The sequence below is a fragment of the Acinonyx jubatus genome, chromosome D3 (assembly GCF_027475565.1).
Source record: "Acinonyx jubatus isolate Ajub_Pintada_27869175 chromosome D3, VMU_Ajub_asm_v1.0, whole genome shotgun sequence".
In the NCBI taxonomy this organism is placed as follows: Eukaryota; Metazoa; Chordata; class Mammalia; order Carnivora; family Felidae; genus Acinonyx; species Acinonyx jubatus.
In genome coordinates, this window is record NC_069392.1 from 15,591,816 (window position 1) to 15,616,785 (window position 24,970).

General features: G+C 45.9%; 1 protein-coding gene across 2 annotated transcripts in view; it reads left to right on the plus strand.

Moving 5' to 3' along the window:
* The window catches only part of CCDC60 (coiled-coil domain containing 60), a 161,452-nt gene that overhangs the window by 119,659 nt on the left and 16,823 nt on the right, over positions 1–24,970 (plus strand). For both annotated transcript variants that reach the window (XM_053205827.1, XM_015068571.3), the window contains 3 exons: positions 4,683–4,790; positions 15,724–15,814; positions 21,385–21,619. In XM_053205827.1, coding sequence (XP_053061802.1) covers positions 4,683–4,790; positions 15,724–15,814; positions 21,385–21,619 — 434 coding nt within the window. The remainder of the gene's footprint in view (positions 1–4,682; positions 4,791–15,723; positions 15,815–21,384; positions 21,620–24,970) is intronic.

Consider the following 24,970-nt stretch of genomic DNA (forward strand, 5'->3'; position numbering starts at 1 on the left):
GCTTTTTTGTAACCAGTGTCCCCAAAGGCATCAGGGCACGGCGTGCCTGATCAGTTCTCAAATCCTCAGTTGTCACATCAGCCAATGTGGATCAGAGCCGGCTGAGTCCCTTCCACCCAAAGTAGCTGATCCCAAAGCTGGCTGAATATTCTGAATTGGCTGTATGGGGATCAATTCAATCATGTCAAGGGAGACTTGATCTTTACGTATAAAAAGGTGGGGGGAATGGTCTCTAGGAATGAGAAAGAGCTCCTCCTTTCCTCTCTGGGATGATGGGCTGCCCCTCACAGCCTTCCGTAAGCAACTGTTCAGCAAGAGCAGTGCCTGTCACCTGTCCAGGTTTGTCCTTGGCAGTCAGCATGGGGTGCTTGAAATGGCTTTGTAGATATATTTTGATTTCTCTTAGGAAAAGCACCAAACGTTGTTCTCTTCTCAGGCACGTTTTCACCCACTCGTATTCTGGGTGGTAGAACTGTTTCGATAGAGTGGGCTATCTGAGTGTGCTCATCTGGAGTTCTGAACGCAGGGATTTTAGAAGCAGGCTTTGTGCTCCCCTGTCCAGTGTTTTTGTCTATTGTGTCCCGCATTTAAGAAAAAAAATGGCCTCTCTTTTAAGTCGATAAAATCCAAGATAGTGTGCTATGACCTGACACACAGTCATTATGAGGAAGTACTGACTTGTTATCAAATATGTTTCTGGGGATCCTTTTTCTTTCTGTTTCTTCTTTCCAGTTGATTTTACTACATGTTAGATGAACAATCATCAGGTTTGAGGCGCTTTTTTTTTCATTAAGACTTTATTATACACACACACACACACACACACACATATATAATATATATATTTAGAGCAGTCTTAGGTTCAGAGAAAAAGTGAGAAGATACAGAGATCCCCACTATAATGCCTCCCCAATCCGTGCTCAGCTTCCCCCATTAATCAACATCCCTCACCGGAGGGGTACAGTTGTTACAGCCTATGAACTTACTTGGATATCATCCTCAACCAAAGTCCTCAGTTTACATTAGGGTTCCCTCCGTGTTGCACATTCTGTTGGTTTGGACAGATGATGTGTAATGAATGACATGTATACACCACTGTAGTGTCACACAGAGTATTCTCACTGCCCTAAAAATCCTCTGTGCTCCGCGTGACCCTTAGCAACTGCTGACCTTTTCACGGTCTCCATAGTTTTGCCTTTCCAAGAACGTCATACAGTTGGAATCACAGACTATGTAGCCTTTTCAGATGGGCTTCTTTCACTTAGTGATATGCATTTGAGGTCTCTTCATGTCTTTTCGTGGCTGGATGGCTCATTTCTTTTTAGCGTTGAATATTCTACTGTCCAGATGTATGTACCACAGATTACATATCCCTCCACCTGCTAAAGGGCATCTTGGTTCTTTCCAAGTTTTGGCAATTGAATAAAGCTGCTCTATATAAATACCTTGTGCAGGTTTTTGAGAGGCACATTTTGTAAATACAGAATAAGGTCCAGACCCATTGGATGAAACCCTTATCCTGGTGAAAAGGGAGGGCTCTCCCCAGTAACAAGAAACAGCACAAATATCGTGGATGAGGCACAGATTCAGAAGCCAGACTGTCTGGGCTAAGATTTAAACTCTGCCATTGGCTGCCTGTTTTGAATTTGGACAAGTTATATGGCCTCAGTTTCCTTATCTGCCGAATAAGGATACTAATAGTACCTTCCTCACACGGTTGTTATAAGGATGACCTTAGTCAACGACAGTAACCTGCAGCGGACAAGACTCTGTGGCTTGGAGGCTCGTGGGCTAGAGAGAGAAGTAAACAGGTAGTTAGAACAAGGACTGGGAATGTAGGGGCAAAAAGATATGCTATAGAGATGGGATGCTTTAGGATGCTTGGAGACAGGCTAACCCAGACCTAGAGAAATCAAGGAAGGCTTCCTGATGGAGATGACAGAGAAGGAGGAGGAAGAGGAAGATATATCAGAGCAGAGAACAGTCCCCGCCACCTCTCCTCACCCTCACTCTAGCAATTCCTGTCATTTTATAGATGAGGAAAGTGAGGCCCAGGAAAGTTAAGTAATTTAACCGAGAGCACATAGCTGGTAGGTGGCAAAGCTGGGATTTTAACCCAGGCAGCACCAAGTGAGAGAGGGGTGAGCCTGAGCAATGGAGCAGAATTCCACCAAGCTGCAGATGACAGAAGAGGGGAGACTCAAGGCCAGCGAGGTGGATAGGGGTCTCACAGATGACGGTGCATTAGTTTGCCAGGGCCACCAAAACAAAATGCTACAGACTGGGCAGCTTCAGCAGTAGAAATTTATTTTCTCATCATTCCAGAGGTCAGAAGTCCAAGATCAAGGTATTAGCGGAGGGTCGGTTTCTTCAGAGGCCTCCTTCTCCCTGCATCCTCACATGGTCTATCCTTCAAGCATGTGCGTCACTGGTGTCTCTGTGCGTCCAAATTTCCTCTTCTTATAGGAACACCACTGGATTAGGCCCCACCCTAACTTAGGGCCCCATTCTAACATAATCACCACTTCAAAAGCCTTATCTCCAAATACTGTCGTTCTGAGGTCCTAGGGGGTTGGGACTTCAACATGTGAATTTTGAGGGAGACACAATTCAGCCCAACACAGAGAGTGTAGGGAGTTTGCAGATTTTAAGCAAGGGAGGGAGGCATAGGGTCGGGTTCGTACCTGTTCTTGTCACTTGCAGAAATGAGTCTGATGCTCACATGCCCCACATCCCCCACCTATGACCAGGCAGGGCCCCACCTGGCCAAGTAACTCCCTTTGCTCATCCCTTCCTCCCAGTCCCTGCCCTACACAACCCAAAGCCCAGGCTGGCAGGGCCTCTCTATGGTGAACAGAGGAGGAGGCATCTCCCTGGGCTTTCCACAAGTTTCTGGGTTATGGTGAGGGTGACGTGAGGTGCCAGGCACATGGCACAGCTAACTGCTGTTCTTGGCAAAATGCTGGAAGTGGCCCAGTGCTCAGAGCTGCCAAAAGGCACCTGTAGGGACCAAGATGGTGCTAAGGGGGGAAGACAGACAAGAACTGGAAGGCCTACAGGTCTGCAGGACCTTTCAATTAGAAACGAGGGAATAGCAGATGTTAGTAAATAAGGTAAGGAAACAAAGAAAGCGGGGAGGAAGGGCTCCAGAGAAGAAGAAAGGATAGCTGCTGACCACGGTCTTCTAAGACCTCGTGGGCATGGCCACCCTGGAGGGAGTGAAGGGTGAGGTAGTGGGGGATGTCTCCCTTCAAGCTGAGAGAAACGGACGTTTCTCAAGGGATTCACTGGGACAGCCATGGGTCAGCTCTGTACTTGGGCCCTACCTTCTGCACTGGTGCCTTCCTGGAAGCAGAGAGGGTGGATCCCTCCTTGCCACTCTGCACATCAGGCCCGGGAACCCTGGGGATTATTGATCAAGATCAACCTCAGAGAAGAGCAATTACACAGGTTCATAATGGAGGCATCTCATCCATTAGCGTAAGATAATGCAGGGAGCGATAGATGATGCAGGGAGGTGGTGGCTGGTTGGGACTCCACCTTGTTTCCAGGAACAAATGCAGGCAGCAGGTTAACCCCCTCCTGACCTCACTCCCAGGGCGACCACCACTTTGGCTCGGGCAGCACTTTGGACAGAGCTGGGGCCCACAGAAGCACAGTCTCTGGGGTTAAACAGACAGCTGGCTTCAGAACCTCACCAATCCCTAGGAGTATGGCCTTGAGCAACTTCCTTCCCCTGAGTCCCTCACCTGCAAAGAAGACACAATAACAGTACCCTCCCTCTAAGGGTTGTTGAGAGCACTGGATAAGATGTTCAGATCCCATCTCTGTCACTAAAAGCTGTGTGACCTACAGCAAAGTGACTGTACCTCTCCAAGCCTCAGTTTCCTCTTCTCTAAAATGGGGACAATGATTCATAACCTTCTCTGAAATGGGGACAATGATTCATACCCCTGCAAGTTGTTGGAGGATTTAAATAATGTGTGTAAAGTGCCCTAGTCAAAGGCTGGCTCATTATAATACAAGATGTCACCCCAAATCAGGAAATATAGGTTAGACATACTTTTATACAGTGTTTTAGTTACATTTTCTAATAACATGTTCATTGTGGTTTTCTTCAACATCCAGCTACAGTTTCAGGCCAAGGACCCATAAACTTAAAACAATGGGCCCAACTGTTAGTCTGGGGGGAGGAGGAAGATTACAATAAATCCAGCTTCCTTGGGTTCCCAGCCTTCTTTGACATTCTTAGTGTATTTATTATACTTTTATCAGGTGAACAGGTAGAGATATCTGTAGGATATGAATGTCCTTCAACCCACTTGTTTACCTGAGTCAAGACCTCTAGTGGTGGGACCCCATCCATTGTTCCCCCGCTCCTACATGAAACCCCCCCCATAACCAGCCTAGGGTCATCTTACATCAAATCACAGCTCTGACACCTGCTAGCCCAGCAACCTGGTAAAAGTTCCTTCATTTCTCTGAGCCTCACATTCCTCATCTGTAACATGAGCCCGTGAATATCTTCATGGGCCCACTGCAAAGGCTCGATGAGATGAGGTATGGAAAATACTTACCGTGCCTCTCTAACTGGAAGCCAGCACAACTGTCTCTGTGTCCATTATGGTGAAGGATGCAGTTCCATCAGGATCCCACTGTGCACCCCTCTTCTGTCTTTGCAGGGAGCCCCTCTTCCGCCAGCTCTGTGCCCTCCACTGGCTCCTGGAGGCCCTGACTATCGACCACGCCCACCATACTATGAAGCCTGTGATCACCTGCTGGAATCCAAAGTAGGTCTCAGCCCTTCAACCTGCCGAAACTAGCATCAGATTGTGCAGTAGGGGAGGGCCTCCTATCTGTTCTTCCCCTCCTCTTGCTACTTTTGGTGGGTGGGTTGCTTTAGGAGTTTTCCGATGTGCTCTGTGGGGCCAAGACAGGGGTCAGCTCGGAGCCAGGGCATACAGGCCATACAGGCTTGTGGGAGCTAACGGTGTGCATCTCCTCCCAGAAAGTCTCCCCAGCTCCACATTCACTAAAGTCACATTGGACGCTTGGAATCAACCAGCCATGCTGTGAGTGTTGACGCCATAGGGACTGGCCAGCTAGACCAGCACACCACTGGTTGCACAGCCAGGCTTCTCCCCACCGCTCTTCTTGGACCATGTCTCCCCAACACTATACTTTTTTTTTTTTTTAAGATTTTTAAAATAAAGTTTACTTATTTTGAGAGAGAGAGAGAGAGCACCCGCACACAAGTGGGGAAGGGGCAGAGAGAGACAGGGGGAGAGGGAGAATCCCAAGCAGGCTCCACATTGTCAGCATGGAGCCCAACATGGGGTTTGAACCCACGAACCATGAGCTGAGCCTCATGAGCTGAGCACGAACCATTCAGCTCATGACCTGAGCTGAAATCAAGAGCTGGATGCTTAACCAACGGAGCCACCCAGGCGCTCCTCCCCAACACTATTCTTTATTTGCTCTCTTCCTTTTCACTTTGTTCTTGCTTTTCTTTTCTTAAGGTTTTGTTTGTTTGAACATATATTGGTGTGGCTGTTTCTCCACTTGGACCCAAGGGAATACTCAGCGCTCAGGTCCTGAGCAGCTGGGCTGAAGCTCTGTGCCTGTGGTCTAGCCTGAGCAAGTGTTAGGTGTGTCCCCACCAGAGGGGAGGGCTCATGCAAAAGCCTTGAGGCCACTACGGCAGGAACTGCATTGCATACAAGGCGGAACAAGGAACAGGCAGGCATGGAAGGCATCGGTTCTTTAAAGAGAGGCATGCTGTCTCTAAGAATGAAGAAAAAGGGAGGACTCCCTGACTTAAGGAATTGGGAGTCGCTTTCTGAAAATCCCCTGCTGAGTGAAATGAAATAGTTCCCCGTCCTCCATAAGTGGGAACCCATCGCTCCCGCCCCAATAAACTAATATGGCCTCTTTCTCACAGTCCCACCCCCCCTCCCCGCCCCGCCACCAAGGCGAATTCAGAATTCAGACTCGTTCTCTTCCTGAATCTTAATTAACTCCTTCCTCCTGAAGGTGTTTACCACCCACTCCCAAACCCCCTCCCTACCCCTGCCCTAATTCATCTCATGCACCAGCGCCCAGATAAACTAACATCAAATACAACCAGAAATATAAATCATGCACCTATAGACTGGTAACTCCAATTGATTCCATGTTTGGGGTTGGGATGAACTGAAAACTGTAATTTCCCTTAATGCTCTGGTTTATAACCTTTATTTTTTTAAGCAGCAGAAATCCCCCCCTTTTTTTAATGGAAACCCCGATAGTATAAAACAAATTTGTCAAAATGGAGCTTCTACATGAAGCAGGAGGTTGGGAGACCAGAGGGATCTAGGGCCCCTCCAACTCTCTCCCATCCCCCACAAAGTACCCCAGGTATTTCCAAAATATCTCTGTGGTTCACAGAATTTGTTTGAAAACCACAGTCTTAAGCCATTTCCCACACATTATTTTTTTCCTAGAGGAATCCTCTTTTAAAGATCTGAGGTATGTCCTTCCTCCTTCCAGACCTTTCTAATGTCTTCCCCTTACTAATAGACTTACTTAAAAAAAAAAAAACAACAGAATTGGAATCATACTCTAAATATTATCCTGTACATTTTTCTATTTTTCCCTTTAAAGTGTCTTATGGACATCTTTCCATGGGACATACAAAGTTTCCACATTCTTTTGACAGTTTCCATCATCCTGTAAACAGCATACCATCCTTCAATAAAGAAATGGTTACCTATGGTCTATGGTATGGGTGGACCATAAATTAGATAACCATTTCTCTATCGAGGGACACTAAGGTGGTTCCAAGTTTTTGCCATTTCAAACAGTACTGCGCAGAACATCCTTGTACATACATTTTGTACCCAGTTGAAAATATTTCTGTTGGCTAGATTCTGAGAAATGGAATTTCTGGGTCAAAGCAACATCTAATTTTTTTCACAGTTGATTGCTTAGATTCTAAGAAAAAACACCCTCGGCCAGTGGACTTCTAATAGCATTTCATGTCCCCGAGCAAGCTACGAGCCACAACAATTTCGCCTCCAACATTTGGGCATCCATTCTTCCAAACTGAGGCAAGAACATACTGTAGGCTTTGGCTTGAGAAGATAAAAAAGGAACATCTTCATTTCCTTTGCTTGGTTTTAGAAATGTGCCCAGAAATGTGACCCAGAATGTGCCCAGAAATGAGTCCCAAATGGTTATCTGCGGTTAAAAAAAAAAAAAAAAGAGTGGTCACGTTAGGAGCAGTGGAGGCTCTACCTGTAACTTGTCAGGGCAGAATTCCATCAGGGATCCATGGATATCGAGCTCTATCAGAGCAGAACATGAACCAGATCAGCCTGACAGAAAAATACATCCAGAAAGATCCCTATGGGAAGTCAGAGTAGTTGCTGGGGCTTGTTTTTTCCAGTGAACCATTTGATCCTGATGGTGATTTTAGTTTGGGGTCAGTGGTATGCTGGTAAATGTGTAATAAACAGAACAGTTCTCCAAGAAGGAAAAGCCATGCCAATATCCATGGTGGGCATAGTCCAGCCAAGGCTGATTTCAGGCTTACCAATGTGATGCCATTGAACCTGGGGCCGGGAACACGTTCAGTTCAGAACACGTTCAATTCTTGTGAGTCAGCATGAGCCAACTCCAGCACACCGTTTTTGGGGGTTGATTTTTTTTAAAAAATATATGAATCTGAGGGTGGGGGCTGGGCAGGGGGTTAGGTTTCCTAAAAAGTGCCAGAAAATCTTTTTAGTTAGCAAGAAAGGAGAAGGATGCCTCTTTAATGCCTAAGCCCTATTTATGATGTTTCATCCTGATACCATAATTCAAATTTCCCCAAATCTTCAAATGCATTTTTTAGAGCCCAGAAGAATTAAGAGTGAGTAGGAACAAGCACATGGATGAGTTCAGGCTCTGCCACTTAGTAGCTATGTGACTTTGGTCGCTTAACATCTCTGGGCCTCTGTTATTTCATCCATCATATGGGTTCCTGCGGGCCTCAGAAGAATTATTGTGAGCATCAAGCAAGATAAAGAACGTAGAGCATTTATCCCAATGACTGAGAGCACAGCCAAATGATAGCTATTCAAGATTAAAATCCCCATTTCAAAGAGCAGTTGGCTGTATGATTATCAATACCATTGAGACCCAAGGCAAGGAAAGAAAGAAACTTCTGAGCAGAGTTTTACCAACAGATGAGATCCATGTCACTGGAAGAATGAACAAACATACAGACAGACAGAAAAAAAGCTAAGCAAGGTCAACCAAAATCTGGTTGCAAAAATAAGCAATCGCGGAATGACCTCAAGAGAGAAACACCAAACCTCTAGTTCTCCTGACTGTGTTTTCTAAGTTTCTACCATCAAGCAGCCAGCATCTCCTGCTATTCAAGCATCTGGAACACAAACCCTGAGCCCTGACACCCACCTTGCATTTTCCAAAAGGAAACATCCATCATCGGGGACCTGCAGGTCCCAGAGGTTTCTCTTCTATTAGGCATGATGATGGCTGTAGATCAAATCCTGCCCTCTTATGGATTTTATAGCAAGAAAGTGGGGTGGTTCAATACCTCAACATGGGCTTTCTCCAGGCAGCAAACTTTTGCTAATTGGCAGCTCCCGTGCTGCAAGCAGAAGGTGATCTTTGTTAATTGCAGGGAGATCCCATATTTGGCTGGAATTGGTGGCTGGTTGGGTGAATGGACAGATGACAGATTCTAGGATGTCATACGAGTTGCGTCTGAGTCCCCCCTTTCCTTAGCGGGGTCAGGGAAGGCCTTCCCAATTTCATCATGTGGCAGTTCACACACATTATCATTTCCCAGCATCCTCATTAATCCCACGGCCAGCAGGAGAGTTTATTTCAATTGACAAGGTGATTGGGTCCACGAGAGAGCAGACACCGAGCTTTCAATAACAAATATGCTGATTACCCTTGTCTCAGAGACGCAGGCCTCTATTTTGGCAAAGTAAGACTTATTTTATATATAAAGGTACCCAAATCTTTATCCAAACCCTCGGGACCAGCTGTGTTTCAGAATTGCTTTTTTTTTTCTCTCTCTCTCTTTTGGCATTTTAGAAAGGAAATATGGGGCAAACACCATAGAAAACATCACACACACACACACACACACACACACACACACACCGAGAGGACAGGGTAGCCAACTGTCATCCAACACTGTATTTCTGCAGGAAAAAAAAAAAAAGAATGAATATTTACACTAAGTGTATAATAAAGATAAAGGTCATCGTTAGCCTACCATCATCAGTTCAGGTCACGTTTTGCTGCCAAATAAGCTATTAAAAAACTTTTTTTAAGTTTATTTATTTTGAGAGAGAGAGAGAGAGAGAGAGAGAGAGAGAGAGAGAGAGAGAGAATCCCAAGCAGACTCATCAGTATCAGTGCAGAGCCCGATGAGGGGCTCAAACCCAAAGACTGTGAGATCATGACCTGAGCCGAACTCAACAGTCGGAAGCTTAACCAACTGAACCACCCATGTGCCCCTAAAAAATTTTAAGTTTGTTTATTTATTTATTTTGAGAGAGAGAGAGCTAGAAAAAGCAGGGGAGGGAGGGAGGGAGAGACAGAGACAGAGACAGAGACAGAGACCGAGAATCCCAAGCACACTCTGTGCTGGGCAGAACCCGACACAGGGCTTGATCTCAGAACTGTGAGATCATGACCTGAGCCAAAACCAAAAGTTGTATGCTTAACCAACTGAGCCACCCAGGTGCCCCAACATTTTTCTAGTTTTCAACACCCTTTGGATTTTGGAATTGGATAAGGGTTGTAACCTTGTGTTGGTATTATTTTTTTCTAGAAATTAACTTTCCAAGGACTGACTAGAAAGGAATGGGCTTTTACAGAGAAGCAGCCAAGATGAGATAGATGCAAGCAACCATTACAAACCTTAGTGCCACTTTTCCCCAACTCCATTCATCCCACCTCCTGCTAGTGGGAACTACAGGGAACTACATCTTCCCTAGTTCCTGTGGGAAAGAACTGGGCACACCCCTGGCCAAGCAGGGGAGTAAAGAGTTCCTGATTTACCTTCCAGGCAGGGTACAGCATACACCATGGGGTGAAGGTGTGAGGAGCTGTCCCCTGGACACACTCAAGCAGCACAATCATCTATGTCTTATTGCCTAGGACTGTCCCACTCTTTTTTTTTTTTGTTTCTAATGATTTTGCCCAAAGTCATATGGGCTTTTTTTTTTTTTTAAGTTTATTTATTTTTGAGACAGAGAGAGCATGAACGGGGGAGGGGCAGAGAGAGAGGGAGACACAGAATCAGAAGCAGGCTCCAGGCTCTGAGCCATCAGCCCAGAGCCCGACGCGAGGCTCGAACTCACGGACCGCGAGATCGTGACCTGAGCTGAAGTCGGATGCTTAACCGACTGTGCCACCCAGGCGCCCCCGGACTGTCCCACTCTTAATCGGGGAGTCCAGGTGGGTATAATCCTGACTTTTATAAAGAAAGTCCAGACACTCGGGGCACCTAGGTGGCTCAGTTGGCTAAGCATCTGACTTCAGCTCAGGTCATGATCTCACAGTTCGTGAGTTCAAGCCCCGCATCAGGCTCTGTGCTGATGGCTCGGAGCCTGGAGCCTGCTTCGGATTCTGTGTCTCCCTCTCTCTCTGCCCCTCCCCCACTCACACTCTGTCTCTGTCTCTCCCTCAAAAATAGATAAACATTTAAAAATTTTTTTAAAAAGAAAAAGAAAAAAAGGAAGTCCTCACACTCAAGGGCTGGGCTGCCCAGGCACGAAGAACCTGCTGTTCCTTTAGAAAAACACGGAAGGCTAAAAGGCAACCACACTTTGAAACAAACCACATATTTGTTTCAAATATGACACAGGCTCCTAAATCTACCTACTGTTTATAATGAAAATAGCTGGCACCTGGGTGCTTCCGATGTCAAGCACTGCTCTGAGTACTTTAGGTCATTTGAGCCTCATTCTAACTGACAGATGAGGAAACTGAGGCACAGAAGATTTAAGTAACTTGCTCAGAATTGCGTAGCTAGTAAAAGCTAGGTCAGAATTTGAATTCCGGTAACCCGGTGGGCCCAGCACACGTGCTTAACCACTAAATGGCAGTTTCCTCTGTTCCTAGCTAAAGCCCCAAAGTCCTCAATTAATGTAGGGCACGGTCTGGTGTCAAAAAGCAAAAAGAAAAATTCATTGCAAAGTAATATTTGTCAGGGGGCGTCCAGGATACAAAAGGGACTGCAGCTTACCAAGATGATGTGACATGTGCGTGTGTCATTTTCTTTTAAGAAACAACAAAAAAAGGCCATTCTATACTTATGGCTTTGGTATTTAACTTAACATATGGGAACCGTCTCTCCATATTGGAACCACTTTTAATGACTGTGGAGTTTATCAACATATTTAACCAAGTCCTGTAAGAACTTTAAGTCTTTGCCAGATCGTCAATCTTGTGGGGGGAAAAATGCAGCATCATTCTGAAGAACATGCAAAAATAGCAGTTATTACATTTAAGTTGGTTTTCCCTTGTCATGTGTGCCCCCACCCCACCCCGGAAACTCTCATGTTCCTCAAGCCTGCTGTTTTCAGGCACTACTGGGGATACAGCAGTGAAGGAAGCAGGTAACATCTCTGTTCTCTGCAGCTTTAGGGGAGCAGATAATAAACATGCAACAATCAAGATGCTGTGAGATAGCACCAAGGGTCACAAAGAAATTGACGGGGTGATGTGACAGTGGCAGGTTGGGGTGACTTTTAAATTGGGTCATCCGGGAAAGACTCACTCGGGAGGTGACATTTGAGTGAAATCTTGGATTTCACCTGCTCTCCCCTCCGCACTGATTTAATTGCAAAATGCCTCCCCTGCTTTACTCAAGAGGACATCTCTGCAGGAGTAGGGGACCGTGGCAGGATGATGGGAGCACCTGTCACTAGGGAGGCGACCTGCCTGGGAGATCCTGGGAGCTCTGATCTCTGTCCCCTCCTTCCCTGGTGCACAATCAGCAGTTACCGCCGATCTCCAAACTCAGTCATGGACTCGTGAATGCATTCTAAACCAGTCAACAGACTTTCCACTCTGAGAAGTAGGTGTTTTACCCCACATGACGGTTCGCAAAGGCTGAGTGAAGTATTTGAGAAAACCACTCTGATGGCCGCCGTGGAGAGACATTTCAAGTGACACACTAGGAACAAAATGTGCTTGGTGGGTACAGTTAAATGAGATGTGACGGGGCTCAACGCTTTCGTCCCTTGATTGCTAGCAAATCGGATCCCCCAGAAGGCTTCAGCAAGGGGAAATTATGGTCTGAAAATCGTAGCAGATTTGCCCCTATGCATCTGCCCTAGTGCCTCGTTCCCCACCATCAGCCCCTCCTCCAAGCCACACTTAGACTGCTGTCGACAAAAGCATACTGTTAATAGTTTAACTGTGTTCAGTTCTCTGTACAAGGCACCCCGCCAAGCCCCCAACAAGCCCCAAATTTCATCTTCACAGCAATCCTCTGACATAACTAATATTATTCCCTCCATTTTACAGATGAGGACACTGAGGCTCAGAGAGGCTAAGTAACTTACACAAAGACACGCCTCGGAAGGAGGGCAGGCACAGGACTCGAACATCCAGTCCCCCTGACTCTTAAACCCACTGTTAACCACCAGCATGCACTGCTTTCCTGGTCCTATTGCTCAGAGAGACTTGCCTGAGGTCACACAAACAGTAGATCAGGGACATCAATTAGGTAAACTAAATTAAGCTGCCGGAATGAACAACCCTAAAATCTCAAAAGCTTAATGCAACACAAGTGCATTTCCTGGGCGTCCTACGTGTCATCAACATGGGGCTGTGCTCCTTAGTCGCTCAAGGACCCAGGCTGACAGGAGCTCCTTGTCAACATAAGCTTCCACCATCAACTCGGCAGCAGAGGGGATCTGCCTTGAGGGCTGGCCCTTAAAGCATCCACCCTAAACGCCACATTCAATCGCATTTATTTATTTATTTATTTATTTAAATATGAAATTTATGGTAAAAGAAAAAAAAGGTTAATCGCTTTTAAACAAAGCAAGTCACAGCACTACCCCTATCCTCAAGGAGCCGGAAAGACCTGGGACTATTTGGTAAACAGCACTAATGACAACCCCACCAAGCCTTGGGAAGGACTGTCAACTTGCTGTGCCCATCTCAGACAAGGTGTGCAGCCAGCCCCCTGTGGACAAAGAAACACAGGTGGTTTACTTCTTTTCCTGCCCCTGTTTGATCTTCCTTTTTTTGGTTTATTTGCTACTGAGAATGAAACATCAGAGAGACTGATTCTGTCTAACCAGGGCCCTTTCTTTATCAGTGGCTTTGCACGAGCAAGGGTGCAAGGGCTGTTTAAGATCTCTGGGAGCCTCGCTGCATTTTTAACTCATTTACCTGCTGCCTGGAGTCGCAATAGATTTCGGGTCATCTAGGAAGTCAGCGTTAACAGAAAGCCTCCCCATCTTCCCGATCGGGCTTGAATATTTAAGATTTTGAAAGCTTGGCTGGGACCAGATTTAATTTTGAAAGGGGAAGGGGGTTGCTTTTGAACTTCAAGAAGAAGGCTGGAGGCACAGCAGGAGCTGCGTTAGTGAAAGGAAGGAGCCCCAAAGCCCTGTGGTCTTGAAAGAAACGCTCCAAAGCAGAAACTGCTAAAGCTTCCAGTTGGTGAGCCTTAAATCAGACTTCAAAAGCGCCGCTAGTTTAAATATTGTTTATAGGACTGAAGTACTGCTGCTCCTTTCTCTGGCTGGATTTTAAATATTCCCTAATTTGATTACTCGGGGGAGAAGCAGGCAGAACCAACGTTAAATGAGCTTCACTGTTAATTATTCAGAGGGCTTTTTATTGTGTAATCAAACATAAAGTCTTACAAAAAGCTTGAAGGCACATTCTCACCCCGCCCCACCCTCCCCAGCCTGACTTCCACCTTGGCGCCTACGTATGTTTCTTGGGTTGTGGCTGTGGGCTGATAAATACTCAGCAAAGTCCTGCCAGGGAGGAGGGCACACCTCCCCCCCACCCCCACCCCCAGCCCCTGCTCCACATCTGGGCTGGTAAAAGCCTTCGATTCCACTACCCAGAGCCTTGTGCCATGAGAAGCCCGTCTTATGCAAGTTTGAGCTTGATCACCCTTTACCTCCTATATCTGAGCATCTCCCACCTCCCTCATCAGCGCTCAGCAGCCCCTGAGAAGTCTAGACCCCTGTCAGTGCCTCCCGTCATCAACCTGGTCTGGCCACCTCAATTCCTCAAGTCCCTGCTCTATACTAGATGACAGCCAGCCAAATGATTTAAAGGATGCCAGCCATCCAAAATCCTTTCTGCAGAGAAAAAGGAGATAAAGAAAGGGATGGGTGGATGGGTGGACGGATGGATGGATGGATGGATGGATGGACGGACGGAAAGGGAAATCAGTGCGTTAATCAATCATTGATTGATAGGTAGAAGCAATTGAAAGAGCACACACTGAGTCTTCCTGCTTGTTTATCAACAGAGATCCACTGTCCTGTAGCCCCAAGTCCAAAATCCAAAAGGCTCTGGAAACAATTTTTCCATAACTCATTCTGCAGCAAGCTTTGACATGAACCAAACTGACTTGGTGGCACAATCTGACTTGAAGTTATTTACAGGTCTTTAGCCCACCTAGAGTAAATATTCATATATGTCACTGCAGAAATAGTAATGTGTCTGGTTACAGGATGCTGTCCCAGTCCCTGCTTCTGGAAGGATTACGTTAACATATGGCACAGGCAGCATATATCCTTCCCAAAATGCCAACGTGGCAACATATCTGGTCCTATGGGTTTCAGATGAGGGATTACGGGTACAGCACCAACAAAACCTGCTGGAGGCTCAGTCTCATAACCAGAAAGTTCCCAACCCCTGAGGGGAGGAACCAGGATTTAGGGTACCTGAAGTTTAGTTAACTGGGGAATGGTGGTGCTTTAAGAAAAGGAATAGAAAAATTGCAGTGGAAAATTAGGTTCAGGGCCCCACAGGGACCCATCAAGTGACAGTCATTAGTTTCACTGTAAATCTGAACCTGGGTGAGTGACCTGAGCACCCTCGCCCCCGTTTGTTTTCTCATCTGTAAAATGGGGTGACAATGACTGCATCGCAAGGTTTTACTGAGACAATTCAGTGAGAAAGCATCTTGCACGTAGCATCGTACAGAGTTCTGCTCAATACGCTCCAAACCAGTGATTTTCATTGTGCAAAAACCTACCCCCACAACCTCTCCACAGGCCCCCTCAGTTATACTCTCTCCATGCTACTCACAAGTGCCCCTTATGGTAGGATTCTTGGACACCACCGCAGGCAGAGATTCAGAAATGAACATGCCTTTCAGTTCACCCCCCAGGAGTAGCTGCAGACTTGCCCTGGAGTTTAGGAGAGGACCCAAGTCCAAATCGCAAACAGATGCAGAATGAATACAAATACATTCACCTCCCTCAGCCCCACCTCGTAAGCGGTGGTCTCTCCTAACCTCAATTTTCACTGGCAGGACCCAGCTATGGAGGACTGTGCCTCTCACTTCTTCACGCAAACGTGGGGGGAGTGGCGGGGGGGGGGGGGTGGGAAGAAACCGTAACAGAGAACAGCCACCATCCATCATCCATTCATTGCATTTCCTAAAAGAACTTGTAGTAAAACCGAGGCTCTGGGAACGGAAAACTCATTAAGCTGTTTCTCACTCAGGGACCCGGGTGGAAGCAAGAGCACAATAAAAAAAATCAATAAGGACAAGTCCATGGGACAGAGGTGGGAGCACTTCGTGACAGCGCCTAAGGTAACTACCAGCACACGACGCTCTGGTCTGGCTACCAGCCCCGACTTGCATTGGGAGCGTTTTTTGCCAGTCTCCTCTCTGATGGGATTTTTTTTTTTTCTAGTTGGTTCTCTGAGTGAAGAGAAATCAGAACCACATGCTGTTGGATGGTTTTTGTAAATTTTAATTAAAACGGCTATCTGGGGATTACGGGAGACATGACATTTGGCCAGAAACCACTTCACGGGAAAGGGGAGGAGCAGCTGCAGAGCTGTTCAATTTCATGTCACCGGAAGGAAATGGACTCACCTCACTCCATGTTTTTAATCAATACCAGTCATTTCTCTCTCGATCTCTCACTCTCTTTTCAACTCAGCCAGAAAATACGAAGTAGGTGATTCAACAGATAGGGTGTTCTACAAACAAGAACGCACATTTACCACCAAGGGAACATCGAGAGGTCTATTCTTTTCACTCAAAACTATTCCAAACCCAAAGCTTCCCAAATTCATCTACCCAACAAACAAGCACCGTAAAGTAATAATGACAAGAGGTAATATTTATTTAAGTTTATTTATTTATTTGGGGGGGGGAAGGGGGCACGTGAGTGCACATAAGTGGGGGAGGGTTAGAGAGGGAGAGAGAGAATCCCAAGCAGGCTCTGAGTCATCAGCACAGAGCCCAGTGTGGGGCTCGAACCCACGAACCGTGAGATCATGACCTGAACAGAGATCAAGAGTCAGATATACAACTGACTGAGCCACCCAGGCACCCTGACAAGAGGTAATATTTAGATAAGTAAAGGTAGTTGAAAGAGCAGGCACCTAGAATGTTTCCTACACCTGTGCCCTTCCCCACAATATGAGAATAATGTTTATCCCTGCCTACTTCACAACATTAGTAAAGAACCTCAGGAAACACCATGCCAACTCACTTTGAAAGGGGTAGGGAGGCCTGGGTGGCTCGGTTGGTTAAGTGTCCAACTTTAGCTCAGGTCATGATCTCACGGTTCGTGGGTTCGAGCCCCACATCGGGCTCTGCACTGACAGCTCAGAGCCTGGAGCCTGCTTTGGATTCTGTGTCTCCCTCTCTCTGCCCCTCCCCCACTTGTGCGCTCGCTCGCTCGCTCTCAAAAATAAATAAGACATTAACATAAATTTTAAAAAAAGAAAGTGGTAAAATGTTGATAATTATTGTGGTTATATAAGTTTTAATTTTTTTGACATTTATTTATTTTTGAGAGACAGAGAGAGCACAAGCAGGGGAGAGGCCGAGAGAGAGGGAGACACAGAATCTCAAGCGGCTCCAGGCTCTAAACTGTCAGCACAGAGCCTGACACGAGACTTGAACCCAGAAACTGTGAGATTGTGACCTGAGCTGAAGTCGGACGCTTAACTGACTGAGCCGCCCAGGCGCCCCATGGTTATATAATTTTTAGAAGCCACTTTTTAACATAATTGCAATGGGCCAGGTTCTATGCTGAGGAAATGCTTTGGGTACATTAGCCAGCTCTGCCCCAGGAGGCACAATTCTAATCCCCAGCTGGGAGAGGAGGAAGTTGAGGCTCAGAGAGGCTAAGTGACTTGCATGAGGTCACACAACCGGGTAATGGCAGAGCGAAGAGTTAATCCTGGGTCTGTTCATGAAACACTGTTTATTAAACACTGAGCTTGTCAAATGCATGTCCTCCATGGTGTCACGATTATAATTGCCCCTCATGAAGAGTTGCACTATTTTCTTGCTCTTTCATCAGGGTGTGCCTAGATCTGAGAAGTAGAAGCCTTTATTTTTTATCACAGAAAGTTGCTATGGAGACACTGTGTACATCTGTCTCCAGAGATGCACAGAAAAAGCAGCAGGAACCACAAACTTAAAAAAAAAAAATGTCCTCCAGGAATATTCATGACAAAAATTGCAACAGGGGACAGTAAATCACCACACTGGAACTCTCACAAAATTGAATTCCCTAGGAAATTTATAGGTCACATTCTAGGCTGAAGTGTGGTCCATTCTGAGGACAAGGGAGCACTGGATTAGGAGTCAGGAGACCTAGCTTAGCCACGGTGACCCGGTTCACTGTGTGGCTTCAGACAAGTCCTTTCCTGTCTCCTGACTTCAGTTTCTGCGCCTCTAAAATGAGAGCTTTGAAAGAGGGGCTGCAATCAATTCCCACAGCAACTGATATTCTTCTGTGTGTTTAGAGCTTGTCAGTGCCAAGATCATGTTTGTGTAAGAACCAGGCAAACTGGGTATATGAAAAAAATCTGGATGGGTGTAATGCATTAGGGAGTGGTGAGGTCTGTGGCAAACAGGGATATGCCTGCTCAGCTAAAGGGAAGAACTTCTGCCCAGCTCTAGCCATTTTGCCATGTGAGAATGGAAGTCTGGGGCTTATCATTTTTCAGAGAGACTAATAACCTAGGTTGCTATATAAAAACCTCCCCAATTTGTAACATTCCAGGCAGTTAATCATGTCCCCACCCCCCCACCCTCCCACGGGCCGCCAGTTTGAAACCCTTTGCTTCTGAAAAAGTATAAGGAATCACTCAGGGAAATCTTTTCCTTTGTTGCCAAAAGCAGTCCCTACTGAGGTGGAACACAGCAGCTGGTTAACACTGCTCCTGAGTGAAATATAAAAAATAGGGAAGAAGCATTTGGGGATTTAAGTCAATTCAGACAGAGTCAGTTCAATAAAGGGTAAGCAAGATGCTGAAACTGCCTGTCACATGTTCCCCCCACATTTTATTTTTCTGCCACTCTCAATTAATCAGAAGTGTCAGCCCTTCACTTCGGATTTCCTGGCTGAGGTTGTTAATTGAATTTTAATTAATGGCAACTTTAGGAGCACAAAATGAAATCCTAGCCCAAGGAAGATCCACACGGAGCTCTGGATGCAGAAAGCTTCTTGAGACCACCCCAGTCTATTCTCTTTGTTTTGTAAATAAAGAAACTGAGGCAAGGCTGTGGCTTGCTCAAGGCCCCTCTGATGTTCGTCCCCCTCCCCCCACCTGGCCCCGGATCCAGGTCCAGTGCTCATTGCCAGACTCCAGGCTGCCCCTGGGACACGATGTGTCCGGCCTTCATAAATGATGTTGATCTAAAGAGTCTGGTTTCCAGAGCCAGGAATTCATATTGTGCCAGAGGAGACCGGATGAAGTGACTTCCACATATATTATCCCCAGTTGCAATGTCAGGACAAAGGGGATGCTGTGTCAAGCTCCTGATTGGACAAAGGAGAGAACATGCCCCCTTGGAGATCTGGGTAAACCCACCTTCTTCTTCCCCTGTGCAACCAGGAAGACCCTCCCCTCTTCCCAGGGTGGGGGGCGAAGTTCCACCTGTACTCATGGCCCCACAAGGCAGCCACCAAAAAATTACTTCTGCCCACATGCCGTGGACTCCATGATACGAATCCTGAGGGACACAACTCTCTCCACCCTGTTAGCTATTTATTAGATGTTGGTGTGGCCTCAGTGCTGTCTCTTCTTCCTATCTGCTTTCTGAAGGTATCAAACACTATGAGTCTGATTGAAAGATGACCTCAGTCTTCCCTGCAGGAGCATTCATTTTAAAAGTTCGTAAATTAAAAAAAAAAGAAACATAAATACATAAATAAATAAATGTTCTCAAATAAAACTGTTTCCATTCATCGAACATAAACTATAGCCCAGGGCGCTATTGAGCTCTTACCCTGGAGCAGCTGAGGACCTACTGTGTCCCACTGTAAACCTGGTATTTTCATCAGCATGGGATCAGGGGAATTTTTTTTTTTTTTTAATTTTTAAAAAAAAAAATTTTTTTTTTCAACGTTTATTTATTTTTGGGACAGAGAGATACAGAGCATGAACGGGCGAGGGGCAGAGAGAGAGGGAGACACAGAATCGGAAACAGCCTCCAGGCTCTGAGCCATCAGCCCAGAGCCCGACGCGGGGCTCGAACTCACGGACCGCGAGATCGTGACCTGGCTGAAGTCGGACGCTTAACCGACTGCGCCACCCAGGTGCCCCTCAGGGGAATTTTCAATGCCACTGAGAAAAGAGCATTGCTTAAAGTATTTTCAAGCAAGGCCCAATAATTAGCATCGGTGTTGACCTGACCTGGATTTGAATCCCGGCTCTGCCACATGCTAGCTGTGTGTGACCTTGGGCCAGTTAGAAACCCTCTGGAAGACTTGGGCCATGAGTTAAACGAAGACAGGACCCTGCACAGTAGATTCAGAAGTGACATCAATCATGCAAGCGGGTGAACACACACACACACATACATGTGCACACACACGCACCGGTAACCCATCCTGTCTGACTCCTTTCCTCCCAAAAGTCCACATTTCCCTTACAGGGCTTTCTCTACCTACCCCTTACTACCTTCGAGGGCTTGTCACCTAGACCCTTCTGTCCACCACAACCATGGCTCTCCTTCCTCCCACAATGAGTGCTATCTCATCAGACAAATCTGCTTCCCCGATATCCCACTTCCTAAACGTCAGCTATAGAATTTTCTCCATCCTACATTCTTCAGAAGATTCCAGCAAACACAAATCTTCATTGTTGGAGGGCCTGGTGTCAACTCAGTGGAACAAGAAATTGATACATGCAATGTGGGGTCAAACCAAGAGGTAGCTGGAGAAATGAGACCCATCCTCCCACAGTTTAAAAATCAACTCTGATGATTATTACAAAAGAAAAGTCAAAAGCTCTTCTGGTCCCCGGTAATATCATTAGAATATGCGTTTGGCTTCTTGCGGTGACTACGTGGACAACCATGGCACTCACTGAACAGAGTAAGTCCCATAATGTTTGCTTCAAATAATACACATTTTAGGGGTGTTTGGGTGGCTCAGCCAGTTAAGTGTCTGACTTCAACTCAGATCATGATCTTGTGGTTTGTGAGTTCAAGCCCCATGTCGGGCTCTCTGCTGACAGCTCAGAGTCTGGAGCCTGTTTCAGATTCTGTGTCTCCCTCTCTCTCTCTGCCCCTCCCCTGCTCACACTCTCTCTCTCTCTCTCTCTCTCTCTCTCTCTCAGAAATAAACATTTAAAAAAAAACTTTTTTAAATAAAAAGATTAAAAAAGGGCGCCTGGGTGGCTTAGTGGGTTAAGTGTCCAACTTTGGTTCAGGTCATGATCTCGCGGTTTGTGAGTTCAAGCCCCGTGTCGGGCTCTGTGCTGATAGCTCAGAGCCTGGAGCTTGCTTTGGATTCTGTGTCTCCTTCATTCTCTGCCCATCTCCCGCTCACATTTTGTCTCTCTCTCTCTCTCTCTCTCTCTCTCTCTCTCTCTCTCTCTCTCAAAAATAAACATTAAAAAAAATCTTTAAAAAAAAAGATTAAAAAAATCATACACATTTTAAACTATCTTGATTTGTGACAGATCCAGGATACGTCTCATGGTGTTCAGAAAGAGCCAAAAGAAATTCACATTCGGAGCCAGGTTTTCACTTTTTCTTTCTTTCTTTTCTTCTTTCCTTCCCTCCCTCATTTATTCTTCTCTCTCCCTTCTTTCCACCCTCCTTCCTCCTTCTCTCCTTCCTTCCATCATTCTGTCCTCCCTCCCTTCTTTCTGAGACCCCTCCCTCCTCTCTCTTTTCTTCAGACCAAGAAATTCAAAATTCCTATACTGCGTGTCACCAACCGCAAGCCAAGCCGGCGAGGCTCCACCCTCAGTCTGTCTCGGACCAGTGGGGCATCATCCCCCCAGAGCAGTATGATGTCCATGAACCCCGGCTCAGATGAGCCCCAGAGTGTGATCACCCAGGCAACAGGCAGCAAGGACATTGAGGACAATGAATCCTCTTCGACCAAGCCTGACGAAGAACCTCTCCATATCAGTAAGTCGTACCTGAGATCTGAACAATCTGCCTGGACTCTTTGCCTTGAAGCTAGACATCAAGAACCCCTCCTACTCCACCTCCACCCCCATTCAGTTAAAAGAGACACAGGGGTCTCCTAGCCCTGTTCAATTTCCTCAGTCCCCTTTGCTTTTCCCCAGGGGAGACTGGAAATATACTCTGTACCTTGGGTTACTCTGAGCAATTTCTCCTCGAGAGACAGCCCATGGTCATCAATTGCTCCTTTTAAATTTCTAATAATGATAGGGGCGCCTGGGTGGCTCAGTCAGTTGAGCGTCCGGCTTCGGCTCAGGTCATTATCTCACGGTTTGTGAGTTCGAGCCCCGTGTTGGGCTCTGTGCTGACAGCTTGGAGGCTGGAGCCTGTTTCAGATTCTGTGTCTCCCTCTCTCTCTGTTCCTCCCCTGCTTGTACTCTGTCTCTCTCTCTCTCTCTCTCAAAAATAAATAAACATTAAAAAAATTTTTTTAAATCCTAATAATTATATTTTATTGAGCCCAACTTATATAAAATGTTGTCACTTCAGCATGAAATCAATATAAAATTATTAATGAGATATTTCACATTTTTTCATACTAAGTTTTTGAAATGCAGCATTGACTTTTTAAAATAACTTTATGGAGGTATAATTTGCATACCATAAAATTCACTGTTTTTAAATGTACAATTCAATGACTGTTAGTCAATTTACAGAGTTGTGCAACTATTATCATAATCTAGTTTTAAAACATTTCAATCAAACCAAAAGAAAACCTCATATCCATTGGCAGTCTCTCTCCTTTGCCACCCCATGGCTCTAGGCAACCACAAATCTACTTTCTGTCTCTAGGGATTTATCTTTTCCAAGTATGTTATATATGGAAGTTGTATCCCTCTGTGACACTCGTCCCCTCCTCCCCCTGCTCTGGAAGATGCATTTTCAGTGGTTCACAATCTGGGGGACACAGGTGCTTTAGAAAATCTATTAAAAACTAGGAGTCCTCTCTCCATAAGAAAATTTATACACACATATATACATAGTTTTGCATACTCTTTTAGGTACAGCCTATGGACTTCCACCAGATAGAATCGTAACTAGATTCCATAAGTCATGCAAAAAAAGTTATTCTCAGAACTTTCTGAGTTGAGCTTGTATAGTGAAAGGAGATAGGAAAGAAGGGATTTATGCAGAAAGAGAGAATAGAAGAGAAAAAGAAAGGATCATGAACGAGCTGGCCAATGCAAAATTATGGACTCTGGTGCATGGACCCCTTCCCACCACATCTCCTGTGTCCCCTCAGTGGTGCCCAAGCGGAGGCCTGTCTTCTTAGCCAGTGTTCTTTCAGACCATCTAGAATGCCTGTGGCAACCAATGCTGGGCTGGGCTAGGCTGAGCTGAAAAGAACTGGGTGTAGGATAGTTTCAAGGAGGTTGAATAAGAGGTCAAGGCAGACCAGAAAGCCTGATTGAGGCCCTAATCATCAAAACAAAGAATGGACAGAAGGACAAAGCATCCAGTAAGTGGTCAGGACTCAGAGTAATGACTGCCAATGAGAAAAATTCCCACCCTTGTCAACAGGGTGAAAGCCATGAAAATCCATGAAAGGCTCTGAGCCCTGAAAAGCTGTTTGCTGAACAGACTATCTAAGATAGTGAGGAACCAAGATCAGCCATCAGCAGACGTGTGACTCTTATGGATTTCTTGAACCTTCTTTCATTCAACACATATCTACTGATCAGCTACTGAGCACCTGGAACTGAGGATTATAGTTCCTGGCCTCCCCAAGCTTATGTTTTAGAAGGAAAAAGCAGATTATAAACAAAACTGCAAATATCAAGTCAGTTGCAGATGATATGTGATCAGAAGATAATAAAACAAGACATGGGCCAGAGAGAGACTGTCGGTGGGGATGAGGCTAGTTTAGCCACAGTCATCAAAAAAGCCTCTCTCAGCTCTGACCATTTAGGCTGAGGTCTCAGGATATGAAGCCGGGGAGGGAGGCAGGAGTCAGAGTGGGCATGGCCTTTGTAGGGTAAGGTAAGGACTTCAGAATGATCTCAATGGCAACAGGAAGTCTCTGGGAGGTTTTCAGTACAGGACTAACCAGATCTGGTTTTCTTTCTCTTCAAGGTGTCTGTGTGGTTATCAATGTTATATCCATGTTGTGTGTCTTTCAGCCCCAAAAGCCTTGCTCTTAAGTAAGAAGAGAAGTGTCCCCAGCTCCAAGAACTGCCTCAGTCCAGAAGTGGCACAGTGTCCCCCAAGAGGAAGCAGGCATGCCGAAGGAAGGAGGGGGTGGAGGGGGAAGGTATCTGTGATGAGCAGACGGGTGAACAGTGCCACCTCTCCAGGCCTCTGAGACACCGCAGACCTGTCTCCAGTCGCTGCCTCCTAACCACATCTAACCAGCTAACTGGTCCCCTCAGTCCTACCTCCTAAAACTCCTTTAAACCTTCTCTCTTCATTCCCATCGCTTTCATCTTCGTTTAGAGATAGAAAACTGAGGCGTGCAGGCTAGTTCCTGCCACTTACATTTTAATACACAAGGTTTTGTTTAAAAAAAAAAAAAAAAACTGGGGTGATATTCTAAGATTGAAAGATTTTACATAAAAATTTTGATTAAAAACCCACCACCACCACCACTGTGGCAAGAGTGGACCCGCAACCATGCACTACATCCAAATGGAGCTGCCCCTCTTAGGGGGGGCACGTGCTGGCTAGTTTTCCACAATCCCCACCACTCCCTATTACCCCCAATCATTGCTCCCAATTGGCCAAGTGCACGGCCATTTATCATCTCATGTGCCCTACTATTTTCCTTAGAATAAGGATAATGATGATCATGACGATGATGACAGTACAAGAGTTAATGCTTAAGAAGACTTTTACGTATCAGGCACTATTCTAGCTTCTACTATGTACATACTGTGTACATATATAAATTCACACTTATGTGTATGTATATATTTGCATGTAAATTCAAAGAGTCCCCACAATTTTATGCCTTTTTGTAGATGAGAAAAGTGGGGTACAGAGAGATTAAATTATCTGACCAAAGTCACACATCTAATAAGTGATGAGGCCAGAATTTGAACCCAGGAAATCCAGTCTAGCCCTCAAGTCACACAAAATTTGATTTTTCTTACACTAGCTCATGTCATCCATCCCGGTACCTGACCCTTCTTGGTACGTGAGTTTGGAACCCCCAGGTCCACAGTCTCATTACCTCTCACCTACATGACAGCAACAGCTTCCTAGTCTCCCTGCTTCCTGTCTTGCCTTCACTTGCCCATGGATTCTGCTCCATGTTGAGCCAGAAGGAACTTTCTAACTTAAAAATCTGACGTAGGA